At 44.1% G+C, this 27,282-nt stretch overlaps 1 protein-coding gene across 2 annotated transcripts in view; it reads right to left on the reverse strand.

Annotated features, from left to right (window-relative positions):
* Positions 1 to 3,022: 3,022 nt before the first annotated feature.
* tbr1 (T-box brain transcription factor 1) overlaps positions 3,023 to 27,282 on the reverse strand; it is a 35,519-nt gene continuing 11,259 nt past the window's right edge. The window contains exons 3-7 of one of the 2 annotated variants that reach the window (XM_062965231.1): positions 25,706 to 25,827; positions 25,388 to 25,546; positions 19,522 to 19,583; positions 14,059 to 14,139; positions 3,023 to 10,733 (exon numbers count right to left, since the gene is read on the reverse strand). In XM_062965231.1, the coding sequence (XP_062821301.1) occupies positions 9,662 to 10,733; positions 14,059 to 14,139; positions 19,522 to 19,583; positions 25,388 to 25,546; positions 25,706 to 25,827 (1,496 nt within the window). In that variant the 3' untranslated portion in view covers positions 3,023 to 9,661. The remainder of the gene's footprint in view (positions 10,734 to 14,058; positions 14,140 to 19,521; positions 19,584 to 25,387; positions 25,547 to 25,705; positions 25,828 to 27,282) is intronic. The other variant, XM_062965237.1, reaches the window with a different exon arrangement.

Consider the following 27,282-nt stretch of genomic DNA (forward strand, 5'->3'; position numbering starts at 1 on the left):
CACTCACATAGAAGGAAATCATATTCAGAATAGCAGGACAAACATCCTCAAGCTTGGGCTGATAATCATTTAGGTATGAATCCTAAATTACATTGAAGTCTCTTCCTGAATACATTTGTATAGGATTCCACTGCTGATCCACTTCAGTAAAAGCTAATGATTGCTTTGCATCAATAACAGAGAAAATGAGCATCAAGCTGGCTATCAGCTGCTATCAATACATACCTCTACAAAACTCAGGTCTCATCTTCCCCAACAAATGAAGTGGTTCCCTAATGGCAAACTCATTCAGCATCCTTTCCTTGCCTAGAAGCCATGCTTTCTGGTATATACTGATGTCTTTCTTCCAGCCATTCACCACCAGCTGGGTTGGATTTAGTGTAAATGATGCAGCTGTAGCAGGTTCCACAAAAGGAGCTCCCACAATAAAAGATTTTGCAATTTTTTTAAAAAAAAATTCAAAATCTAGACAAAGTAGACAAAAAAAGCATTATTTTATAGATATAGTCTATGAAGGCACCAGAATCTTTTAAGTGTTTAGGGCCTCTAAAGGGCTCAGGTCACATCTACACTGCCATATAAAATATAGATTATCTGATTTGATCTGGATTATATGGCAGTGTAGACTCATATAATCCACTTCAAAGCAGATAATGTGGATTATCTGTTTTGACAGTTTGGATTATATGGCAGTGTAGAAAGGCCCTATGTATACACTGCCATATAATCCAGTTCAAATAAAATAATATGGATTTTATATGGTAGTATAGGCCCCTTCTACACTGCCATATAAAATCCAGATTATCTCTTTTGAACTGGATTATATGACAGTGTAAACTCATATAATCCAATTCAAAGGAGATAATGTGGATCATCTGCTTTGATAGTCTGGATTATATGGTGTAGAAAGGGCCATAGAAGGGGGCTAAGAATGCTATAAGAAGCTGGCCTGGTAGTCCCATTTCTTGAGAACCGTCTGAAAAAGAGTAACAGCATAATTGCTTACATGTTTACTCAGGGATAAAAATCCAATGAGTTCAAGGTGGGTCGTATTATAGAACTGTAGTCTCATTGACTCAAAGAGTTCGGGTCAGACAGGTATCGATAATAATAGCCATCATGGATAAAGGTAGCAATTGCACATTGAGAGCTGTTTTCTCTCAATCCATAAGTGTATGACAAGGCTGTGTGTTTATGCCCTCAAGAAAACAATTTCCTGAAACAAACAGATTTAAAATATGGAGTCAATGATAAACACTATAACACTTCCTTAACTATATTGTAAGCCTTCAAATTGCCTGTTTCTTTATGGTAACCACATGAATTTCATAATGCTTTTAAAGAAAGGAAGGCTCATTCGCCTGCCTCAAAAATATAGTCTACAACCCTTGATAATCTCTGAACCAATTCCCTTTCAAGTATTAACAAGGGTTTGTCTACAATCTGGAAATCAAGCAGTTTGGCATAATTCTAACTGCCATGGCTCAATGCTATGGAATCATGGGATGTGTACTTTTACAAGGTGTTTCGGAGTCTCCGTGGACAACAAGTTAAACATGAGCCAACAATGGGATGTGGTGGCAAAAAAAAACAAACCAATGGGATTTTGGCCTGCATAAATAGGAGTCTAGTGTCTAGATCCAGGGAAGTCATGCTACCCCTCTATTCTACCTTGGTCAGACCACACCTGGAATACTGTGTCCAATTCTAGGCACTGCAATTGAAGGGAGATGTTGACAAGTGGGAATGTGTCCTGAGGAGGGCGACTAAAATGATCAAGGGTCTGGAGAACAAGCCCTATGAGGAGTGGCTTAAAGAGCTGGGCATGTCTAACCTACAGAAGAGAAGGCTGAGAGGAGACATGACGAGGGACATATATAAATATGTGAGGGGGTGTGATAGGGAGGAGGGAGCAAGCTTGTTTTCTGCTGCCCTGGAGACTAGGATGCAGAAGAAGGGCTTCAAACTACAGGAAAGGATATTCCACTTGAACATTTGGAAGAATTTCCTAACTGTGAGAGCTGTTCAGCAGTGGAACTCTCTGCTGCGGAGTGTGGTGGAGTTTCCTTCTTTGGAGGCTTTTAAACAGAGTCTGGATTTCCATCTTGGGGCTTTGGATTTCGAATTTCTTGCTTCTTGATTTTTTTTCGCGATCTTTTCCAATTCTATTTTTTTTTTTTTTTTGTGTCAGGAGCAACTCGAGTCGCTTCTGGAGTGGGAGAATTGGCCGTCTGCAAGGACGTTGCCCAGGGGACGCCCAGAGGTTGCCCAGGGGATGCCCGGATGTTTTGATGTTTTTACCATCCTTGTGGGAGGCTTCTCTCATGTCCCCACATGGAGCTGGAGCTGATAGAGGGAGCTCATCCGCACTCTCCCCAGGTGGGATTCGAACCTGGCAGCCTTCAGGTCAGCAACTCAACCTTCAAGTCACTTAGTCCACTACGCCATCTGGGGGACCCTTCCAATTCTATGATTCTATTATTCTACGGTCTTTAACCTTCTCTGTCAAATAATGCTGCTGCCACATTCAAACTACAACTCCCATATTCTCTAGCATTGAGCCATGGCAGCTAAAGTGGTGTCAAATACTGTAGATGCACTCTTAGGCTCCTTCTACACTGCCATATAAAATCAAGATTATCTGCTTTGAACTGGATTATATGGTAGTGTAGACTCATATAATCCAGTTCTATGTGGATTATCTGATTTGATTATCTGAATTACATATATGGCAGTTTAGAAAGGGCCTTAGTCTCCAAAAGCAGATGGAATCTAGTGCCCTCATGGGAGTTGTGATTATTTAATGTAAGGTATTTAGATCTTATATCAAGCACACCTTTCCCTTGAAGGCAAGACATGGATGGAGAAATAATAATATACCTATTCGCATCAGAGCCCCCTAGCGGCCACCTTGAAAATGACTCGACATCGTTCAAAAGCCAGGGAAAAGCTTTGCTTCTGAACTCCTTTTCACTTTGGATGTTCAGTCATTTCTCTAAATTTCTCTAAAGACTTCCCGCACGACGTTTTGCCAGGTTTTATTTGATGCTTGTTGTATACACAGGACAATACAAACGGGCGAAAAAAACCCAACCTTTCCCACGCGAGTGGCCTTGGCAGCTCGTAGAAACCCTTAGTTCAGGTGCACAGACAAAACAGGAACCCAGAACAAAATGGAAGGATTTTTTTTGTGTGTAGTTTGTTTCGTTTTCTTAAAAAACAAAATCACGACAATCGTCCACAGAAGAGCCCCAAATGATACACGCGATGAACACCCTGGGTGTCTTCTCTTTTGGGGGGGAAACGGTCTCCCTCTTGGCCGGAGTCCGGAATGAATCACTTTCGTCTGATGCATAATTTCACGGTTCTGTTTGCTTTTAAAAGATCCCCACACCCCATTCCCACCCCCGATATCACAAAATGGGTTGATCATATCGATTTCCTACACAAAACCCGAAGACTCGCTACTCTACATCAAGGAGGGGAGAGGGAGGGAAGGGACCAGGTCGAGTGCCTAAAAGGGGAAAGAAAAGAAAAAGGAGGGGAGAGAGAGGAGGGAAGGGAAGGGAAGGAAAGGAAAGGAAAAAGGGAGGGAAGGAGGAGAAAGGTAGGGACTGAAAGGGAAGGGAAGGAACCGAAAGGAAGGGGAAGGAAGGGAAATAAAAAGGAAGGGAAGGAACTGAAAGGGAAGGGAAAGAACTGAAAGGGAAGGAACTGAAAGGAAGGGGAAGGAAAGGAATTGAAAGGGAAAGGAAGGGAAGGAACTGAAAGGAAGGGGAAGGAAAGGAACTGAAAGGGAAGAAACTGAAAAGGAAGGGAAGGAACTGAAAGGGAAAGGAAGGGAAAGGAAGGAACTGAAAGGGAAGAAACTGAAAGGGAAGGGAAGGAACTGAAAAGGAAGAGAAGGAACTGAAAGGGAAAGGAAGGGAAAGGAAAGGAAGGAAGGAACTGAAAGGAAGGGGAAGGGGAAGGAACTGAAAGGGAAGGAACTGAAAGGAAGGGGAAGGGAAGGAACTGAAAGGGAAGGAACTGAAAGGGAAGGAACTGAAAGGAATGGAAAGGAAGGAACTGAAAGGAAGGGGAAGGGAAGGAACTGAAAGGAAGGGAAGGGAAGGAACTGAAAGGGAAGGGAAGGAACTGAAAGGGAAGGGAAGGGAAGGAACTGAAAGGAAGGGGAAGGAAAGGAACTGAAAAGGAAGGGAAGGAACTGAAAAGGAAGGGAAGGGAAGGGAAGAAACTGAAAGGAAGAAGAAGGAAAGGAACTGAAAGGGAAGGGAAGAGAAGGGAAAGGAAGGGGAAGGAACTCAAAGGAAAAAGAGGAAAGAACTGAAAGGGAAGGGAAGGGAAGCGAGCAGAAAGGAAAGGAAAAGAGAGAAAGATAAAAGGAAGAAAAGGACGAAAAGGGGGGAAAGAGGGGAAGAAAAGGAAGGGAGGAAGGAATGAAAGAAAAAAGAAAGAAAGAAAAAAGTAAAGGAGGAAAGGATTTAAAACGGAAAGGAAGGAAAGAAAGAGAAGAAAGGGGAAGGAAGAGGGAAGAAGAGGAAAGGAAAGGAAAAAGAGAAGAAATGAAAGAAGGAAGAAGGGGAGAAGAAAGGGGGAGAAAGAAAGGAAGAAAAAAATAAAAGGAAGGAGAGAACTAAGAAAGGAAGGAGAGAGAAAGAGAGAAAGGCAGAAGGAAAGACAGAGAGAAGAACTGAAGGAAGGGAAGAGAGAAAGAGAAGGAAAGACAGAAAGGGAGAGAGACAAAGCAAGGAAGGGCAGCTCACTCTTAATTGGCATGGCCTAGTCTATCTATCCCCCAGAAAGGCTGTTTTCGTGTCATTTAGTTATGCATTAAAAATATAAATTTTAAAAAAATCCCAACGGAATGCAATTTAAATTTTGAAAAAAGAAAGAATTGTACAGCTCACAAAGTCATCTTCACTGGACTACACTATGGGTACCAACAAGTCGGTCGTCTATTACCGGTTGTAGCTTCTTCATTACAAAGATTTACAGCGATAGAAATCATTGGATGAGAAGAGAGGACGGGAGGGAAGGAAGGGAGAAAAATAAGGGAAAGAGAGAGAGAGAAGTAGGGGAGATGCCCACACAGGCACCCTTTGGCTGCCCTTTTCCATCCGCCTTTCCTCCCAAGCCAAGGAGGGATCTCCCTCCTGGTCTTTCTTCCCAGCACACACTCAGCCCATAATTGGAGAAATTGGGGGAGAGGACCACAGAAGTCGGTGGGGAAAGTGTCAGTATATAAACTTACTTAGAAAGACATTCATTTCCACAGGGATTCCTTGGATCAGAATTGATAGCATATCTGTAAGTATATAGAGCAGCATTAAAGATCTGTCTCTTCCAGGCTATTTATTTAAATTGCCATATCATTACAATGTATGATTTTGATGTGTTTTAATTTTAGCTCTATGTCTTTTAAAGTTTTCACGGGCTTACTTTTTTTTCTATATATTTAAACCGTGAGGAGAGACAGGTAACAAATATTTTGTTGTAGCTCTTGACGTTGTTGTTAAAGGGTGCCCTCATTGCAACAAGTGGGCATATTTTATTGCACTGGGTTGGACCTGATGATGACGATGATGATTAGAGGCTGCCCACTGTGAAACAAGTGAAAATATTGTATTGTTGTACTATTGGACTGGATGTATTTGGCGGCTTTCTGGATTAGCTATCAGAGGTTAATACTGGAAGCTAAACAGGGTCAGCCTTGGTTGCTAATTGGATGGGAGAACGCCAAGGAATGCGGGATACATTTCAAAGGAAGGAACTGGTAAAAACCACTTCTAAGTATTCCTTCCCTAAAGCCCCTTCTGCACTGCCATATAATCCAGATTATCACAGCAGATAATCACATTATCTGTTTCGAACTGGATTGTATGAGTCTACACTGCCATATAATCCACTTCAAAGCAAACAATCTGGATTTTATATGGCAGTGTAGAAGGGGCCTAAGAAAACCCTATGACATGCATAACAGGGACAGATGGTTTTGCCCTTGAAATACAGTTCACGGCATCTGGTCTCCCACTGATGGTATCCCATCCAAGTCCTATCCAGGACTGGCCCTGCTTAGCTTCCAAGATCCGACAGGATCCATTGCCTTTGGGCCATTTAATTATCTTTACTATACTGAAAAGAAACTTCGCTGGAGACCTCTGAAATTCCATGCATAACACCTCCAGTTTCTTCAATTTACATTGAAATCCATGGGACTTGAAGGGAAACCAAGGGCATCAGAGTGAATACGATTCAAGGAAGCCACGGTCCGGATTCCGCTTGGAGCAATATACAACCAGTTTTAGAAATCTCAACTCAGAGGTTAACCCCGTTCAAATCAATTCCCAGATAAGAACCTTAACTAGCATTTTTTTTAAAAGTGGAATTGGTTTCACAAATGTTGTCTTTCAGTGAATTCGCTATACATTTTATTCCCTGATCAGACTAAGGCCTCACTTTGTTTTGATCTTTCCCACTTTTTGTTGTAAGTCGCTTTGAGGACATGTTAGAAAAGATATGTGTGTGTTTATGTGTGTGTATATATGTGTGTGTGTATGTAATATAATATAATATAATAATAATACACTATTATAATCGTATATTTATATTACATGTAATATTACTAATAGTATAATATTATAATAGTATATTTATATTACATGTAATATTACTAATAATATTACAACATAGTGTTATAGTACAATATAGTAATATATAATGCTTATATTGTGCTACAAGAATAATATAATATATTGTATGTACATACAATATATACATACAATGACTTGTAAGCCACCCTGAGTCCCCTTTGGGGTGAGAAGGGCGGGATATAAATGCTGTGTGTGTGTGTGTGTGTGTGTGTGTGTTCCAACATGTCCTCAAAGTGACTCTATATATAAATAATTGCTAATTGGATGGGAGACCAATTGCATTATATGGTCATATATATATATATATATATATATATATATATATATATATATATATATATATAAAATGCAATTTATCCCACAGTCCTTGGCGTTCTCCTATCCAATTAGCAACCAGGGCTGACTCTGCTTAGCTTCCAATATTAGCCTCTGCTAGCTAATCTGAAAGCTTCCTAATAAATCCAGTCCAATAGTAGTACAACAATAAAATATTTCCACTTGTCCCACTGAATCATCTCTAATCATCCTCCTCATCATCAGGTGCCTAAATAAATCCAATTCAGTGCACTAAAACATTTCCACTTGTTTCAATGAGGGTCCCCTTTAATAACAATAACAAATGTATACATATTTGTTGTTGTTATTGTCATATATATACTGGCGACAGTGAGGCTGGATCTACACTGCCCTATATCCTAGGATCTGATCCTAGATTATTTACTTTGAACTGGATTATATGAGCCTCCACTGCCAGATCAGATCCTGGGATATAGGACAGAGTAGAAAAGGCCTGAGTAGCTGCATCTCCATTCCCTGGAAAACCTTTCCTCAATTGGCCAAATCTCTTTCCAGAGTGAGAATACAGGCCCCATCTACACCACCATTGGACTAAATATGGAGACTCTGGGCCCTTCCACACAGCCCTATATCCTAGATTATCAAGGCAGGAAATCCCACAATATCTGCTTTGAACTGGGTTATCTGAGTCCACACTGCCACATATCCAGTTCAAAGCATATATTGTGGGATTTTATTCAGCTGTGTGGAAAGGGCCTCAGTCAAAGTTTGAACTGCATTATCATGGTCAATGTAGACTCATATAATGCAGACTGAGCCACACTGAATTTGAATATATAAATCTACACTGCCATATGATCCAGTTCAATGCACTTAATCTGCATTCTGAAACTGCATTATATGGCAATGTAGACAGGGCCAAAGTGGTGTCAAATTGTGTTAAAACTGCAGTGTTAATTCTTTCATTCATGAGGCATCAGACAAAGCAGTGAATTTGAATCTAGAGACCAATTGAGATAGTGCTGATGAGGATTACAAAAATAGGGCCCCCAGGCTGGCTGTACACTGGGAAATGAATGCAGTTTGGCACCGTTTTAACCGACATAGCTGTGCTATGGGAAAATGGTAGTTGTAGCTTGACAAGGTATTTAATAGCTGCCAAAGAGTGCTGGTGCCTAGTTTTACCACCGCCAACTCCCTTGATTCCATACTTTTGTTTTGAGATTTTATTTTTATTGCTTTCCTGGAAACTTCTCTTAATTTTCTTTCTGGTTCATGTTTATCACTGATGACTTAGCTTAGCAAAATATATTATTGATGAGTCTCCATAATAATTAGCAAAATATACTATTGATGAGTCTCCATAATAATTGCAATTGGTTTTAAATGTTTTTAATGCTTAACATTTATTTAATATTTGTTTGTGTTTGTGTGTCTCATGTAAAGATATTGAATGTCTGCCTATATATGTAAATGCTGTAATCCGCTCTGAGTCCCCTAGGGGAGAAGGGCGGAAAATAAACAAAGTGTATTATCATTACAGTAGAGTCTCACTTATCCAAGGTTCTGGATTATCCAATGCATTTTTGTAGTCAATGTTTTCAATATATCGTGATATTTGGTGCTAAATTCGTAAATACAGTAATTACAACATAACATTACTGCATATTGAACTATTTTTTTCTGTCAAATTTGTTGTATAATATGATGTTTTGGTGCTTAATTTGTAAAATCATAACCTAATTTGATGTTTAATAGGCTTTTCCTTAATCCCTCCTTATTATCCAAGTGGATAAGCGAGACTCTACTGTATTATTATTATTATTATTTCTTTTGAGCCATGGCAGCTGAAGAGGTGTTAAACTGCATTCCAGTCAAGGAGGGAAAGAAAATTGGAGGAACATGTGGGCAGTGGCTGGTTTTGTTCAGTGGCATCCTTTGTGTTTGTAAAGGCATTGAATGTTTGCCTAAGTATGAAAATACAGTAGAGTCTCACTTATCCAACACTCGCTTATCCAACATTCTGGATTATCCAACGCATTTTTGTAGTCAATGTTTTCAATAATCGTGATATTTTGGTGCTAAATTTGTAAATACAGCAATTACAACGTAACATTACTGCATATTGAACTACTTTTTCTGTCAAATTTGTTGTGAAACATGATGTTTTGGTGCTTAATTTGTAAAATCATAACCTAATTTGATGTGTAATAGATTTTTCCTTAATCCCTCCTTATTATCCAACATATTCACTTATCCAACATTCTGCTGGCCCGTTTATGTTGGATAGGTGAGACTCTACTGTACTGTAATCTGTTCTGAGTCCCCTGAGGGAGAAGGGCGGAATATAAATAATGTGTATTATTATTATTACCTTTAAACCATGGCAGTTGAAAAGGTGTTAAACTGCATTCCAGTCAAGGAGGGAAAGAAAATTGGGAGGAACATGTGGGCAGTGGCTGGTTTTGTTCAGTGGCGCCATCCCTTGCACAAAGAAATGTGCTTCAGGGTGGCTTTGGCGCGCTTTTCCTGCGCGCGCGCGCAGAAGACAGAGAGAAAAGAAAGAGCGGGATTGCGCGTGCGTAGAGAAGAGGGAGAAGGGAGGGGGCGTGGCCTCTACTGCGGAGCCAAGCGAGAGATGAGGAAAGAGAGAAAGGAAGGGAGTAAAAGGAGTGTGGGCGTGGCCTCGCCCCGCCCCGCCCCCTGGCCCTCTAGCTGTGGGCGTAGAAGCCGTAGTAGCCGATGTCCTTGGCGCAGGTGGCCTTGTCGCAGTCCCGGGAGGCGGCCAGGGCCGGCTCGCTCTTGAGCGGCGAGGAGCTCTCGGAGGCCGGGGTGCCCGCGGGGGAGAGCCGCCGGCGCTTGGCCTGCTCGTAAATCCCAGAGTCGGTGGAGTCGATGGACTTGATGGAGGAGGGCGTCTCGATCCAGCTGGAGTCGGACAAGTCCTTGGGGGGCTTGGAGTCCTCTGGGGGAGGAGGGGGCCCGGATGTAGAGGAGGAGGAAGAGGAGGAGGGCGGGGCCGGAGGGGGCGGGGCTAGAGGGGGCGGGGGAGGAGGAGGGGCAGGCGCGACCAATGGGGAGCGCTCGGGGGGCGCCAGGCTCTCGACGTCCTCGCTCCCTCCGCCGGGCAAGTAGAGGTTCCCCCCCAAGCGGGCGCCGCCGGTGGTTCCGCCCGAGGAGGAAGCGTTGGGCCAGCACGAGAGGGCCTTGGCGCAGTACTGCGGGGGGCTGCGCGCGCCCCAGCCGGATGGGTCCGGGTAATAGCCGAGCGGGCGCGCAGTGCAGCCGGCGGCCTGCAGGGGGAGCGCTTTGACGCCGGCCGCCGCGTAGGACAGCAAAGTGGCCGCGTTGCCCGCCAGCTCGCCCGCGGGGTCGTAAGCCGAGGCGGCGGCTGAGGCAAAGTCCAAGCGGTTGTTGGCGGGCGTGACGAACCAGCGCTGCGGAGAGGGCGCGTTGGGCTCCTCGGCCTGCTGCGGGGAGAGCAGCCCGTTGGGGTGGGGAACGCCGCGCTCCGGGACCGGGCCTGCGCCTCCGCCGCCCACGCCTCCCGTCACGCCGCCCCCGCCGCCTCCTCCGGCCCCTCCGCCGGAGTGGTGGTGGTGGTGATGGTGGTGGTGGTGGAAGCCGCGCGACTTGGCGTAGTTGCTGACGAACTGGTCCTGGAGGAAGGAGCCCGCCGCCGCTGCCGCCGCCATGGCGTAACGCGCCCCCGGCACCATCTGAGAGCGCGGAGAATCCCCCGGGGAAGGAGTCAGGCGGTCCATGTCGCAGCCCGTGTAGATCCTGCTGGGAAGGAGAAGAGAGAGGAGGAGGACAGCGCCGTGAGAGGGATGCAGCACACAAGATAACAATAATAACCATAGACATGGACAAAATTACGATCTGCCAATTGCAAAAGGCCACCCTACTGGGATCTGCACGCATCATCCGAAAATACATCACACAGTCCTAGACACTTGGGAAGTGTTCGACTTGTGATTTTGTGATACGAAATCCAGTATATCGATCTTGTTTTCTGTGTCATAATAAAAATAATAAACAACTACTGTATTTATAGACCTGTGGAAGGCTTTCATGGCTGGAATCACAGAGTTGTTGTGTGTTTTCCGGGTTGTATAGCCATGTTCCAGAAACATTCTCTCCTGACGTTTCACCCACATTTATGGCAGGCATCCTCAGAGGAATATACCTCACAACCTCTGAGGATGCCTGTCATAGATGTGGGCGAAACGTCAGGGGAGAATGCTTCTGGAACATGGCCATACAGCCCGGAAAACTCACAACAACCCTATCTCCCCGAGGGGACTCAGGGTGGTTTTCAACATATGGCAACTATTCAATGCTCAAAGAAAACCATACAAACAGTTTACATCAAGGCAAAGCACATTAGACAGTTTAAACAACCTAAGTGTAATTTAATAAGCAAAATGATGACAAAGAATAAAAAATAAAAATGAAAACATAAAATGCAAAACCCTGAGAAAACACATTAACAATAAAATATATAAACCCGAGCACAGCACAGAAACCCAGCCTTTGCTGTGAAAGGCCTAGTAGCTTCAGCACAGCCTCCCTCACAGTGGAACCATGTAATGCACTTCTGATTGAAAAAGGGCCCATCTACACTGGCCATCAATATTATGGCTGCCTCCTTATCTGGCACGCAATAAAGCACAACAGAAGCCTAGTCCCAGTTGCTATGAGAGGTCTAGCCGCCTTCCTCACTGTGTTGTGGAAGGCTTTCTTGGAGTGCTGTGAGTTTTCTAGGCTGTATGGCCATGTTGCAGAAGCATTCTTTCCTGACGTTTCGCCTGCAACTATAGCCGGCATCCTCAGAGGTTGTGAGGTGCCTCTGAGGATGCCTGCCATAGATGCAGGTGAAATGTCAGGAAAGAATGCTTCTACAACATGGCCATACAGCCCAGAAAACACAGCCACCCACTTCCTCACAGTGCCTTCATCCTGAGAAGGACATACAACTGCTGTACCAAGGCAAGCTTTTTGACCCCCATCTATGCTGACCATTTAGTGCAGTTTGAAGCTTCAAACCAGTACTGAAGAAAGCGATTTCACTGTGTGTAGATGATTACACAGGAATACAAGGACAGGCCTCCCTTCAGGTGTTGTATAGAAACAAAATCTCTGGGAAAAGCATAAGCCCCTCAATAACCACTGAAAACCCCTCTTCTATACAACTACTGAGGGGCCTACCACACAGCCATATAACCCAAAATATCAAGGCAGAAAATCCCACAATATCTGCGTTGAATTGGATTTTCTGAGTCCACACTGCCATATATTCCAGTTCAAAGCAGATAATGTTAGATTTTATTCAACTGTGTGGAAGGGGCCTGAGAGTCAGCTTTGTGTTATGACTCTGGAAAACAGGTGTTCAGTCCTTACTTTTTCCTGGAAAGCTGCTGGTTGACTATTAGTGGCACTCTCTCAGCCTCAGAGAAAAGCAAGAGTAAACTTCCTGAACAAATCTTGCCCTGATAGTTCACCTTGTTGTGTGCATGTTTTCCCGACCCTTGCATATTCTTGGCAAGATTTGTTCAGAAAGTGTTGCCATTGCTTTCATCTGAGGCTGAGAGAGTGTGACCCATCCAAGGATACCCAGTGGCAGGGATTCAAACCCTGGTCTCCAGAGCCACAGTCCAACGCTAAAATCACTTCTTCCCTAATAAATCTACATCCGGAATCAATGCAGTTTGACACCACTTGATCTGCCAGGGTTTACATGCAATCTTGGGAGGTGTAGCTTTACAGGCCTTTTAGTCTTCTCTGCCAAGGACTTTTGGTGCTTCACCAAACTACAACTCCCGCAATTGCATAGCCGCTAAAGTGGTGTCAAACTAACTTCGTTCTTGTTGGGTTTCATCCCTGAACTGCACAAGTCTCTTGTGTCATCAAGTTTCCAATCCTCAATGAGTAGGTAGTCTAGAGACAGGGTCAAGCTGAGGGATTCCTTCCCCCACATTCCTAGGCATGTTTTCCCAAAAGGGCTTTGTCTTTCCTCCTCCTGCTAGCCACTGTCTCCTCCCTGCCTTTAATGATGTGGTAATTGAATTCAGTGAGGAAACTTCCTTTTAAAAGTTTTATTGCCTTGGGCTGGTTATGTGGCCATTCCCCAATTTTCATTTTCCTGCTTTACTTTCTATCTATGAGGAAGCACATGTTGCTCTCTCTAGGCAAAATGTAACTGCATTGACTTTTTACCCTTTTCCCTCTTTAGAAGATGAGACTTAGTAAGCTAAATAGCTCCAAGGGCTTTTCTATCAAGAATTTATTTCTTTTACTTCAATAAATATGTTTGAACCTAAAGTTCTGACTCTGCAATCCTAAGTCATCCTAAGGAATAGAAGCTTCTCTTAGCTCGCCACACCTAAGTTATGAAGTTTACTTCTGGTACTCGGCTATATTTATGGTGGAATCACCCCGACTAAAGGTTATTTTGAGCCTAACAGCTCAGATTCCTCAACAAGCACAACCAATCGCCCGTTCCTTCACATAACTGTTGTGTGAATGGGCCCCAAGTCTACATGCCTTTCGACTGCAATGCATTTGCGTGAGAGAGGAACCCATTAAAAAAAACCTAAAACTGGGACGGGAACGAAAGAATATGGGCAAAGGGAACTGATTCAAAGCACCCTCCATGTTATAGGTCAACGCAAAGGCGAAAGCCATCCTTTTCAGAATGCAAAAGCGACCACAATATCCCAAAAACACCCCTGCTCTTAAACACCAGCCCAGCATTTCGCTAATGTTTGTTGACGTTTTGATCTAGCATCTACCCACAGAAAGAAATTGGGGAAGTGAAATGTGCACATAGGGAATTGAGTCTGCAGAAAGCCCAGGCAGGAAAAGTTTACATAAGTCCCCTGATTAAGGAGATACAACAGATTTCTAATAATAATAACAACAACCATAGCAATCCTCCTCCTCCTCCAAGGGATCCCAAATAATGACAATCCTGATCTTCCTCCTCCTCCTCCCAGGGAAAGCCGGCATTCCTGCCTCCCCCAACTCCCCCCTCCCCTTAATCCTTAAACCCAGGACCCGGTTTAAATAGGAAGCGAAGCCTAGAGCTTCAGACAAGGCAGCGCACCTGGAGATCCAGAGGGGAAGAGGGTCGCTGCCTGGCTTGGAGCCCAGAAGCCAATCAACTGAGTCCTCGTCTGCTTGATAACTAACCCAGACAAGGAAAGATTGGATTATGTCAGGTTCACTAAAGTCACACGTCCCAATAGTTGTCTTTTCAAACACTTCTTGAATTTCTTCCCTCCCCCCTAGGCCTTCCTTTTGAAGAAGGAATAAAAAGGCTCCAAAGAAACGAGATGGAAGCTCTCTCTTTCCTTAGGATTGTTTTCGGCCCTCAGAGACTTCCTTTGGAGGAGAAGAAAGACAGCTTAAGGGGAGCCCCAGTCAGAATGAGAAAATGTGCTTCTGAAGCCATTGAGGAGCGGGTTGCTGTGGGTTTTCCGGGCTGTATGGCCATGTATCCGAAGCATTCTCTCCTAACGTTTCGCCTACATCTATGGCAGGCATCCTGAGAGGTTGTTGTGAGTTTTCCGAGCTGTATGGCCATGTATCAGAAGCATTCTCTCCTAACGTTTCACCCTCCTCTATGGCAAGCATCCTTAGAGGTTGTGAGGTCTTTTGGAAACTAGGCAAGTGGGGTTTAGATAAAGTCCCGGGTGGGAGAAATAACTCTTGTCTGTTGGAGGCAAGTGTGAATGTTGCAAATTGGCCACTCTGGTTAGCATTTCAGTTTTCAAGGTCACAACCTCCGAGAATGCCTGCCATTGATGCAGGCGAAACGTCAGGGGAAAAATGCTTCTGGAACATGGCCATACAGTCGGGAAAACTCACAGCAATCCAGTGATTCCGGCCATGAAATCCTTCGACAACACGATTTAGGACTTTTGGGGAAATCTCCCCAGATTCATTCTGCCAACGTGCCCCTCTCTCTTCTGGGCCCTATCTATACTGACCATTTAATGCAGGTCGAAGCTAGCTTCAAAGTGCGGTGGCCAGACAACAAAATCCCAGAGAGAAAACCCTTAATGCGCATCAGTGCTGTATGCTCTACACGGGCCTTAAACTGGATCCAGGATTTCCAATGTAATCATCTGCATGGGGAAACTACCGGTTTGAAATTGCATGAAATTGTCACTCTAGGTGGGATTGAAATATGGCGCCACAACCAAGCCTTGGAAGAGCTGGACGGAGAACACACTTCTGTTAACAGCACTTTCTTTTTTCTACGGCTACATTTGTTAAAATTTGGTTGCTTTAGTTATTAAAGTGGTTTAAGCTACTAGGACCTATAGCGACTAACAAAAGACGCGCTGAACCAACTAGTGAGCTCGCACGAAGTGAACGCATTTGCTCAATGGCCGGATCCACAGTCAAATAAAGCACTTTGGCCTGTATTCCATGGTCACTGTAGAGCCATATAATTTAGTTAAATGCAATTCAAGTGGACCAGCGTAGGGATTTGAGCTTGTAACAAGCTGCCTTTTCTAAGAGATCTTGTCTCAAGAGCCACCTTCCAGGACAATACAAGGTGCAGAGATTGAATGTATTGTCGAAGGCTTTAATGGCCGGAATCACTGTGTTGCTATGGAGTTTTCCGGGCTGTATGTTCCAGAAGCATTCTCTCCTGACATTTCGCCTGCATCTATGGCAGGCATCCTCTGAGGTTATGAAGTCTGTTGGAAACTAGGCAAGTGAGGTTTATATATCTGTGGAAGGGCCAGGGTGAGAGAAAAAACTCTTGCCTGTTTGAGGCAGGTGTGACTGCTGTAATTGGCCAGCTTGATTAGCATTGAATAGCCTTTCAGCTTCAGGGTCTGGCCTGGGGGAATCCTTTGTTGGGAGAACCAACAACCTGGACACAGCATATTATCTGAGAACACAGAAATGCTGGACCACTCTAATAACCACACAGCGAAGCCATTGAAATCTACAAGCATGTGGACAATTTCAACAGAAAGGAAGAAACCATGCAAATGAACAAAATCTGGCTAACAGTATTTAAAAAACTCTAAAATCAGGACAGTCAATAAAGAGCAACACTCAGAAAACAGAGAAATTCCAGACAGGAATCAATCAGGGCCAGCTAACACCTCCCAACAAAGGATTTCCCTAGGAAATAAGCAACCAGACCTTGAAGCTGAAAGTTTATTCAATGCTAATCAAGGTGGCCAATTGCAACATTCACACCTGCCTCAAACAGACAAGGGTTTTCTCCCTCCCTGGACTTTCCACGGATATATAAACCCCACTTGATTGGTTTCCAACAGACATCACAACCTCTGAGGATGCCTGCCATAGAAGAAGGGAAAGCGTCAGGAAAGAATGCTTCTGGAACACGGCCGAAAAACTCACAGCAACCCAGATTGAATGTAGTTTGATGTTACTCTTAACTGCCATGGCTCAATGCTGTAGTTTTGAAAGGTTTTTCCTCTGCTCTGTCCAAGAAAGTTGTTGCCTCTCACGGTTCCAAAGTATTGAGCCATGGAAGCAAAAGTGGGACCTCTTTCGGTGTTTCGACCTTCAGGCTAACCCATCTCTCCCTTTCCCTGCCTTTTAATTTCTGAACAGGGGAAAGTCGAGGGAAAACGTACTCTAGGGAACCCACCCTTATTCTCCCAAAAAGGTCCTTGGACTGACTCTTTTGCCTGTTTGCTTCGGAGCCACTGAACTTTCGAATTGAATTGAATTTAGGGCCCTTCCAAACAGCCATATAACCCAGAATATCAAGGCAGATAATCCCACAATATTTGCTTTGAACTGGGTTATCTGAGTCCACACTGCCATATATCACAGATCAAAGCAGAAAATGTGGGATTTTATTCAGCTGTATGGAGTGCTTTAGGACCTGACAAAACTTCTGGGCAAACAAGCAATAAAAATACAGGCAGTCCTTTTTGCTTTATTTATTGCTGTTTTGACTATATTTTGAAAACCTGGTTTTCAATTGGGTTTACATTACGGATTGGGAGGAGTGGAATAGTCTCTTGGGGAGATAGGGCGGGTTATAAATAAAGTATTATTATTATTATTATTATTATTATTATTATTATTTAATTCTCACTATAGGGCTAACCTATTGAATCCATTGTGTGGTCCACTCTCCAATGGCTGAGGATCATCAGGAATTTTCGGGAGCAAAGTACAAAGAATCATTCTGGTAATAATAATAATAATAATAATAATAATAATAATAATAATAATAATAATATTGAGGCTCCATTCTCTTCAATGATGATGATGATAATGATGATGATGATGAAGCCCCATTCTCATAATAATAATAATAATAATGATGATGATGATGATGATGATGATGATGATGATGATGATGATGGTGTTGGTGGTGATGGTGATGGTGATGATGATGAGGAGGAGGAGGATGAGACTGGACCCTCAACATTACTATTATTATTATTATTATTATTATTATTATTATTATTGGATTGTCGAAAGCTTTCATGGCCGGAATCACTGGGTTGTTGTGAGCTTTCCGGGCTGTACGGCCATGTTCCAGAAGCATTCTCTCCTGATCTTTCACCCACATCAGAGGTTGTGAAGTCTGTTGGAAACTAGGCAAGTGGGCTTATATATCTGTGGAAGGTCCAGAGTGAGAGAAAGACCCCTTGTCTGACTGAGGCAAGTGTGCATGTTGCAGTTGGCCACCTTGGTTAGCATTGAATGGCCTTCCAAGCCTGGCTGTTTCCTGCCTGGGGGAAAGTGTCAGCCTATTCAGTGCTAATCAAGGTGGCCAACTGCAACATTCACACTTGCCTCAGGCAGACAAGAGTCCTTTCTCCCGCCCTGAACATACCCCGCTTGACTAGTTTCCAACAGACCTCACAACTTCTGAAGATGCCTGCCATAGGTGTGGGAGAAACGTCAGGAGAAAATGCTTCTGGAACATGGCCCTACAGCCCGGAAAATTCACAGCAACCAATTATTATTAATCCTTGATGGGTTGCTTATTTATCTGTATGCCGCTCGCTTAATTTCAAGGAGGTTGACATTACTGACATGCTCATGGCTATTAACCATGCTTGCTGGACAGGCTATGGGGCTATGGAGGCTTACCTATAGGCTCTAAACTCTAAATTCTTTTTAAAGCGAGGAGGCCCCTTCCCCTATAAAATATTAATATTCCCATTGACATGGGGCCTCTCCCACCGATAGGGGACTGAAGAGAACAGCAACTCAGACACCTTTAAGGTAGCAATTGGGTTGTTGTTTGTCTTCAAATCGCTTCCTACTTATAGAGACCTTCTCGAGGGACGTTTTAGGCACAAATGTGTTCCGTGTGTATGGGGGGGGGGGGGATTTCCTTCGCCTTCCTCTGAGGCTGAGAAATGGGTTTTCCAAGGTGGGAACTCAAACCCTAGACTCCAGAGCCTTGAACCACTAAAGATGAATTCGAATACAGTATTTGCAAACCCATTGGCTTCGAGCCTGGATAAAGAATTCAGAGGGGGCATCCCATATCCCATATTATTCCATATTATTGGATTATATATAATATATAATATATTATGTAATAAGGGCCCTCCATGCAGTCATGCCGGCCACATGACCTCGGAGGTGTCTATGGACAAAGCCGGCTCTTCAGCTTAGAAATGGAGATGAGCACCAACCCCCAGAGTCGGACACGACTAGACTTAATGTCAAGGGGAAACTTTTACCTTTACTTAATATATAATATAATATAATAATATATAATAATATAATAATATAATGTAATAATAATAATAATAATATATAAGGTAAAGCTAAATGTTTCCCCCTGACCTTAAATCGTGTCTGGTTCTGGGGATTGGTGCTCATCTCCATTTCTAAGCCAAAGAGCCGCCCAAGGTCATGTGGCCGGCATGACTGCATGGAGTGGCCGTTACCTTTCCCGCCAGAGCGGTACCTATTGATCTACTCACATTTGCATGTTTTCGAACTGCTAGGTTGGCAGAAGCTGGAGCTAACAGCGGGCGCTCACTCCGCTCCCCGGATTTGAACCTGGGACCTTTCGGTCTGCAAGTTCAGCAGCTCAGCGCTTTAACACATTGCGCCACCGGAGGCTCCATATAATAGATAATATATAATATATAACATATAACATATAATTTAAAATCACCTTCTTATCCCAGATTATCTGGCAGTTTAGATTTATATAATCCAGTTCAAAGGAGATAATCTGGGATCAGATCCTGGGATATAGGACGGTGTAGATCCAGCCTAAGATAGAAGAAGAGAACCTGACTTTTACGCCCCCTTCTCCTTGCCTAGCCTACCTCACAAAGTTGTTGTGGTTACAAAACTGCTTTAGGATAGGATAGTGAACTAACCAGATTTTCCTCACCTATTCCCCCAAACGCTGGAAATGTTTCCAGTATAGAAGCCTCGATTTGGAAGAGAACAAGAGAGCCATCCAGTCCAACCCCATTCGGCCAGGCATTGTATCCATCCCATACCAGTATTGTATCCATCCCTCTCAGCCACCTAACCGAGCAAACCCCACGCTCTGCCTCAAGTAAGAAAAACCACTTACGTGTCATAGTTGTCTCGGAAGCCTTTGGCGAAAGGGTTGTGATCTATCTTGAGCTGAGTGATCTGGAGAGGAAAGAAAGGAAAAGCGTCTCAAATGCTTCTGACAGACTAGAGTTCTTTCTCCCACCCTGGACCCTCCACAGATACATAAACCTCTCTTGTTTAGTCTTTCCAATCTACCTCACAACCGCTGAGGATATCTGCCATAGGTGTCGGCGAAACGTCAGGAGCGAATGCTTCTGCTACATGCACGACAACCCAAACATACGTTCTGCTTCGGGAAGGAATGGTTATGATGCCCTTTCATTTGGGAAGTCACAGGGACCCAAATAATGGTGAGGAAAGGACATTGAAGGACGCACACATACATCTCTATCGCCTTTTTAAGGAATGAAATAAGAAAAGGAACCGGGGATGGTTTAGAAATCTGTCCCCAAGCCCCAGAGATTTATTTATTGTGGATGATGTATTTGAGGTATTTGCGCATAGCCAACACGGCTGGCTCTGGAAATGTTTCCACCTTGTGTGGGCCATGAGGTCAATGTCGCTATTTAAGCATTGCTTCTGCAAATGTGTCGGCCATGAGGTTTATTTACAATGTCGCTATTTAAACTTCGGGTACTGCATTTCAAAAGCGTTGGTTTTTTCAGCTCTGGTGGCGCAATCCTTGTGCGGTTCGAATCCGGAAGCGGGGTGAGCTCCCTCTGTCAGCTCCAGCTTCCCATACGGGGACACGAAAGAGGCCTCTCACAGGATGGTAGAACATCAAACATCCAGGCTTCCCCTGGGCAACGTCCTAGACCGCCAATTCTTTCACACCAGAAGCGACTTGCAGTTTCACACACACAAAAAAGTTCCTATTCGCTGTGGCGACTTCACAAAAGCAACTTCTAGGTCCCATCCAAACCTCCGACACAAAATCCCTTTTTCGTTGCCAAAACGTTCCGGGCCTCAGGCGTTAAATTGGGGACATATTTCCCTCTGAGGTGGCGAAAAGCCGATTGACAGCCACTACTAGCTACATAAGAGTGCATCTATACTGTCGAATTAATGCAGTTTTGATACCACTTTGAACTTTTTTTTTCCGTTTCAGGAGCGACTTGAGAAACTGCAAGTGGCTTCTGGTGTGAAAGAATTGGCCGTCTGCAAGGACGTTGCCCCAGGGGCGGCCGGATGTTTTGATGTTTTGCCATCCTGTGGGCGGCTTCTCTCATGTCCCCGCGTGGGGAGCTGGAGCTGACAAAGGGAGCTCACCGGCTCTCGCTTGATTCGATCCGCCAACCTTCAGGCCAGCAATGGGGGGGGGGGCCTCCACCACTTGAACTGCTTTGGCGCAATGCTATGTCATTGGGAGAGTTGTCCTTTTTACAAGGTCTTTCGCCTTCTCTGCCTGAGCCTCACCAAAGGGCAGATCCCCGGATTCCATTGCATTGATTCCGTGCACCTAAGTGAGGCAAGCCGATCTCGAAACCCCCGTCACGGGTTCAACGCAACTAAGTGATATCGCACATTCGCACATTCGCACATTCGAAAAGATTGGAGGGGAAGGCTTCTGCCACGAGTACCTCCACTAAGATCTAGAAAATGGGACCCTCCGTGGTGAACCCTGTGTGTAATTCCTATTGGGATCTGTTGGATTTCCTATAGCTTCTAGCCATAGGATTCAGGCCAATCTTTCAACAATTGGGTTGCTGTGAGTTTTCCCGCTGTCTGCTCACGTTCCAGAAGCATTCTTTCCCGACGTTTCGCTATGGCAGGCATCCATGTGAGGTAGGGATGTGCGGCCATACAGCCCGGAAAACTCACAGCAACCCAGTGATTCCGTCCATCGACAACACTTTCAACTATTTTTTTTTTTAAATCAGGGTGATTGAGGAGCCCCCGTGAATTTGTATACTAAGAGAAAGGCGGGATAAAAAAGAATATAAATAAAAATGAGATACAGGAGACATCTTAACAATTCGACTCCCCATCGTCGCCTTGCCCCGAGGTGGGTTTGGGGACATTTCTATAGGCCACTGTGTTGGGACCAAACATGTCTCGACAACCTTTTGCTTGCCAATGTTGACCCCCCGCCCTCCAACACACACACAGCTTAAGAACAGTTCCAGGATCCCTCCCATTTAACATACATCCATCAATCCATCTACCGATCCATCATCCACCTATCATCTCTGTGTGTACATCTATTCTATTAACCTCTCTTTTAATTCTCTCCTTTAGAATAAAGTGGGGTATAATAATAATAATAATAACACCTCCCAACAAAGGATTCCCTCAGGCAGGAAGCAGCCAGACCTTGAAGTTGAGAGGATATTCAATGCTAATCGAGGTGGCCAATTGCAACATTCACACGTGCCTCAAACAGACAAGAGTTCTTTCTCCCACCCTGGACATTATTCCACAGAAGATATATAAACCCCACTTGCCTAGTCTCCAATATACCTCACAACCTCTGAGGATGCCTGCCATAGATGTGAACGAAAAGTCAGAAGAGAATGCTTCTGGTACATGGCCATACAGCCCGGAAAACGCACAGCAACCTAGTGAATCCGGCTATGAATACCTTCGACAGCACAATAATAATAACATATCTCTCCCTCTCTATTTCTCTCTCTTTCCATCCATAACCTATCTACACATCCATCTCTCCTTTAGCAGAGGAAAGTGGGATAAAAATTAATATAATCATTAAAATAAGAATTCTTCTATCCATTCATCCATATCTCTCTACCATCTATCTGTCCATTCCTCATCTATTAATCTTTCTATCCACCCATCTATTTCTCTGCCATCCAACTATCCATGCATCTGCCCAATTATTTACTTGTACCTATTCATCCTATCAATATATCCATCTTATCCTCCATGAATCTATCTATTATTATTATTACCCTGTTTTTTCAAACCCCTCTTTTTCTCTCCACAAGAAGACTCAAAGCAGCTTCCATTAAAAGCATCTTAATTCTCCTGAAAATCGGGTAGTTCCAGGCATGAAACTATCAGGGCCAGCTAACACCTCCCAACAAAGGATTCCCCCAGGCAGGAAGCAGCCAGGCCTTGAAGCTGCAAAACTCTTCAATGCTAATCAAGGTGATTAATTGCAACATTCGCACTTGCCTCCAACAGACAAGAATTCTTTCTCCCACCCTGAACCTTCTACAGATATATAAACCCCATTTGCCTAGTTTTCCAACAGACCTCACAACCTCTGAGGATGCCTGTCATAGATGTGGGCGAAACGTCAGGAGAGAATGCTTCTGGAACATGGCCATACATCTCAGGAAACTCAGAACAACCCAGTGATTCCGGCCATGAAAGCCTTCGACAACACATTAATGATGATGATGATGATGATGTTTGTATATATTTAGAATTTATTTTATGTTCCGGCATGAAATGCTTGCCCTATATATGTTGTGCTCCACCCTGAGTCCCCTTGGAGTGAGAAGGGCGGAATATAAATGTTTTAAATAAGTAAATAAAAATCTATTATCTATCCTAATAGAGTAAACCACAGACCACCTACTACAATACAGCTTGAGCCCTGCCACATGCAACACCAGAAGCACCCCAAGTGGCCAGCTTCTGGTCAAAGGACATTGAGTATAATGCCAAGTTTTTAACTTTGTGTTTTAAATACATTATAACTGTACCCAATTCGCTTCTGACTCGATAAACGACTAAAATCTATCCTAATATATCTACCTACTTACATGACCAATTATTTTACATTATCCAGAGAGAAGTCGTCAGTCCGGAATTCCTACCAACCCTTCTAACCATCTATTTCTTTATCAGCCAGACACCTAATCCTTAACGCAGAGATGTGCTTTTCACCTTAAGAACAGACAAGCATCTCAAACTCTGAGGTTTACCTGGGATGGAACCCCACTGGAGCATTGCAGCACACCAAAATGCTTGGGAGTTACCCTGAACCATGCTCTGACTTACAAGAAGCACTGCTTGACTATCAAGCAAAAAGTGGGTGCTAGAAATAATATCATACCAAAGCTGACTGGCACAACCTGGGGATCACAACCAGATACAGTGAAGACAAGACATCTGCCCTTGCGCTTTGCTACTCTGCTGCTGAATATGCATGCCCAGTGTGGAATACATCCCACCACATTAAAACAGTGGATGTGGCTCTTAATGAGACATGCCGCATTATCACTGGATGTTTATGCCCCACACCACTGGAGAAATTAGACTGTTTTGCACCACTTGACATCAGCTGGGATGTAGCAGCCAGCAATGAAAGGACCAAGGCATTGACATCTCCGGCCCACCCCCCTTCGGGTATAAGTCAGCATGCCAATCACTTAAATCAAGAAATCGTTTCCTAAGATCTGCAGAGATTCTGGCAGGAACACCTCAGCAAGCCAGAGTCCAAAAGTGGCAGGCTAAAACCCGGAACCTCAATCAGTGACTGATGCTGGAGGAGAGAAGACAGAGCGATTTGGAAGGTGCTGAACAGACTGCTCCCGTGCACCACGAAATGCAGAGCCAACCTTAAGAAATGGGGCTACAAAGTGGAATCCACGCATGCGAGTGTGGAGAAGAGCAAACCACAGACCACTTATTACAATGCAACCTGAGCCCTGCTACTACATGCACAGTGGACGACTTTCTTACAGCAACACTAAAGGCACTCTAAGTGGCAGCTACTGGTCAAAGCACATTTAGTATAATGCCAAGTTTTTTTCCTTAACTTTGTGTTTGCAAATACAATAGAGTCTCACATATCCAACACTCGCTTATCCAACGTTCTGGATTATCCAACGCATTTTTGTAGTCAATGTTTTCAATACATCATAGTATTTTGGTGCTAAATTCGTAAATACAGTAATTACTACATAGTATTACTGCATGTTGAACTACTTTTTCTGTCAAATTTGTTGTCTAACATGATGTTTTGGTGCTTAATTTGTAAAATCATAACCTAATTTGATGTTTAATAGGCTTTTCCTTAATCCCTCCTTATTATCCAACATATTCCCTTATCTAACATTCTGCCGGCCCATTTATGTTGGATAAGTGAAACTCTACTGTACATGCACAGTGGACGACCTTCTTACAGCAACACTAAAGGCACTCTAAGTGGCAGCTACTGGTCAAAGGACATTTAGTATAATGCCAAGTTTTTTTCTTAATTTTGTTTGTGTTTGCAAATACATTACAACGTGTACCCTCAGTTCGCTTCTGACACGATAAATAAATACATACATCTGAATATCCATGCACCCATTCATCCGTTTACCTACCTAACCTAACTCCCATCCATCTATCCACCTCTCATCCATTCATAGCTCTAGGTAAAGGTAAGGTAAAGGTTTTCTCCTGACGATAAGTGCAGTCCTGACCGACTCTGGGGGCTGGTGCTCATCTCCATTTCTAAACCGAAGAGCCAGCTTGGTTCATAGACACCTCCAAGGTCATGTGGCAGGCATAACTGCATGGAGCACCGGAGCGGTACCTATTGATCTACTCACATTTGCATGTTTTCGAACTGCTAGGTTGGCAGGAGCTGGGGCTAACAGCGGGCGTTCATTCCGCTCCCGGGACCTTTTGGTCCGCAAGTTCAGCAGCTCAGTGCTTTAACGCACTGTGCCACCAGGGGCCCCTTCATAGCTCTATCATCTATCAATTCACCCACCTAATCTACCTAGTATCTATCCAGCCAATGAACTGGGAACGATTCAAAGAACAAACGAAGCAAATTGGGGTGGAAGCAAGTGGGAGGAAATATAAACAACACCCGTGCTTTTCTAGTCCCGGGCCCCCTTTGTTCCTGCCTCAGCCGCCCCCGCAAACCATCCCCCCCCCCCCCATTCTCCTCTTTCCCACGGCGGGCCCTTGTTTACATCGGTGTTCTGGTAGGCGGTTACGGCGATGAACTGCGTCTCCGGGAAGGTGAAGGTCTGGACGCGGCCGGGCTGGCTACTGTCCTCCGTGCCGTCCTCGTTGACTTCCACCACGTGGAGGCGAGGCTGGTATTTGTGGAGCGACTGCAGGACCACCATCTGGAGCAGAGAGGGGAAAAGACAAGGGGAAGAAAGAGATGGGATGCATGCTGCCTTCGGGGAAAGGGGGAAAGAGGAAAGAAGGACCCAGGACTAGAATGGACCCCTTTCCTTCCCCATCTTTGTTCCCTATCTGACTCAGGAGAGGCCTCCACTGACCTGGCCGTTGTTGTTGGAGGCGCCTTTGTTGTTGGTGAGCTTCAGCTTCCCGAAGGAAATCTCCTGGCGCATCCAGTGGGCGCCCGTGTTGGGAGAGTCGGGGTGCATGTAGACCCGGTTGCCTGAAGAAGACACGCAAAAGCAGGCACAGGAGAGTCACAAGGGCGCCCACGGACAACGCTATCACTAATACAGAATACAGAGCCAGCAAAGCAACCAAACCAGCAGCCCCTTCCCACCTAACCCTGTAAGGAGAACTTCTGCAAAATAATAATAATAATAATAATAATAATAATAATAATAAGCCACCTTACTGGGATCTGCGTGCATCATCCAAAAATACACCACAAATACACCAGACTGACAAAGTTCTGGAACACAACACACCAGACATCACAGTTGTGGAAAAGAAAAAGGTTTGGATCATTGATGTTGCCATCCCAGGTGACAGTCGCATTGACGAAAAACAGGAAAAACACAGTCGCTATCAGGACCTCAAGACTGAACTTCAAAGACTCTGGCAGAAACCAGTACAGGTGGTCCCGGTGGTGATCGGCACATTGGGTGCCGTGCCAAAAGATCTCAGCCGGCATTTGGAAACAATAGACATTGACAAAATCACGATCTGCCAACTGCAAAAGGCCACCCTACTGGGATCTGCACGCATCATCCGAAAATAAATAACACAGTCCTAGACACTTGGGAAGTGTTTGACTTGTGATACGAAATCCAGCGTATCTATCTTGTTTGCTGTGTCATACAATATAATAATAATAATAAAAGGAAGAAGAAGAAGAAGAAGAAGAAGAAGAAGAAGAAGAAGAAGAAGAAGAAGAAGAAGAAGAAGAAGAAGAAGAAGAAGCAGCAGCAGCAGCAGCAGCAGCAGCAGCAGCAGCCACCTTACTGGGATCTGCGTGCATCATCCGAAAATACATCACACAGTCCTAGACACTTGGGAAGTGTTCGACTTGTGATTTTGTGATACGAAATCCAGCATATCTATCTTGTTTGCTGTGTCATACAATATAATAATAATAATAATAATAATAATAATAATAATAATAATAATAATAATAAGCCACCTTACTGGGATCTGCGTGCACCATCCGAAAATACACCACACAGTCCTAGACACCTGGGAAGTGTTCGACTTGTGATTTTGTGATACAAAATCCAGCGTATCTATCTTGTTTGCTTTGTCATACAATATAATAATAATAATAATATTAATAATAATAATATGCCCTGGCAGAATATGTAAAGCAAAGTGAAGAACCTGCTTTGATTGAAGTCAAAAATCAGAAACTCCTCAAAGCACAGCAGACAAAAAACCAGTACAAGAAAACCGCACTACAAACTAGAGCTGACAGCTGGCACAACAAAACATTGCATGGAAAGTTCCTTGACAAAATTGAAGGAAAAGCTGATAAGGAGAAGATCTGGCTCTGGCTCACGAATGGGACCCTGAAGAAGGAGACGGAAGGCCTGATCCTTGTAGCCCAAGAGCAAGCCATCAGAACAAATGCAATTAAGGCCAAGATCGAAAAATCAGCTGATGACCCAAAATGCAGACTGTG

Source organism: Anolis carolinensis, chromosome 1 (genome assembly GCF_035594765.1).
Source record: "Anolis carolinensis isolate JA03-04 chromosome 1, rAnoCar3.1.pri, whole genome shotgun sequence".
In the NCBI taxonomy this organism is placed as follows: Eukaryota; Metazoa; Chordata; class Lepidosauria; order Squamata; family Dactyloidae; genus Anolis; species Anolis carolinensis.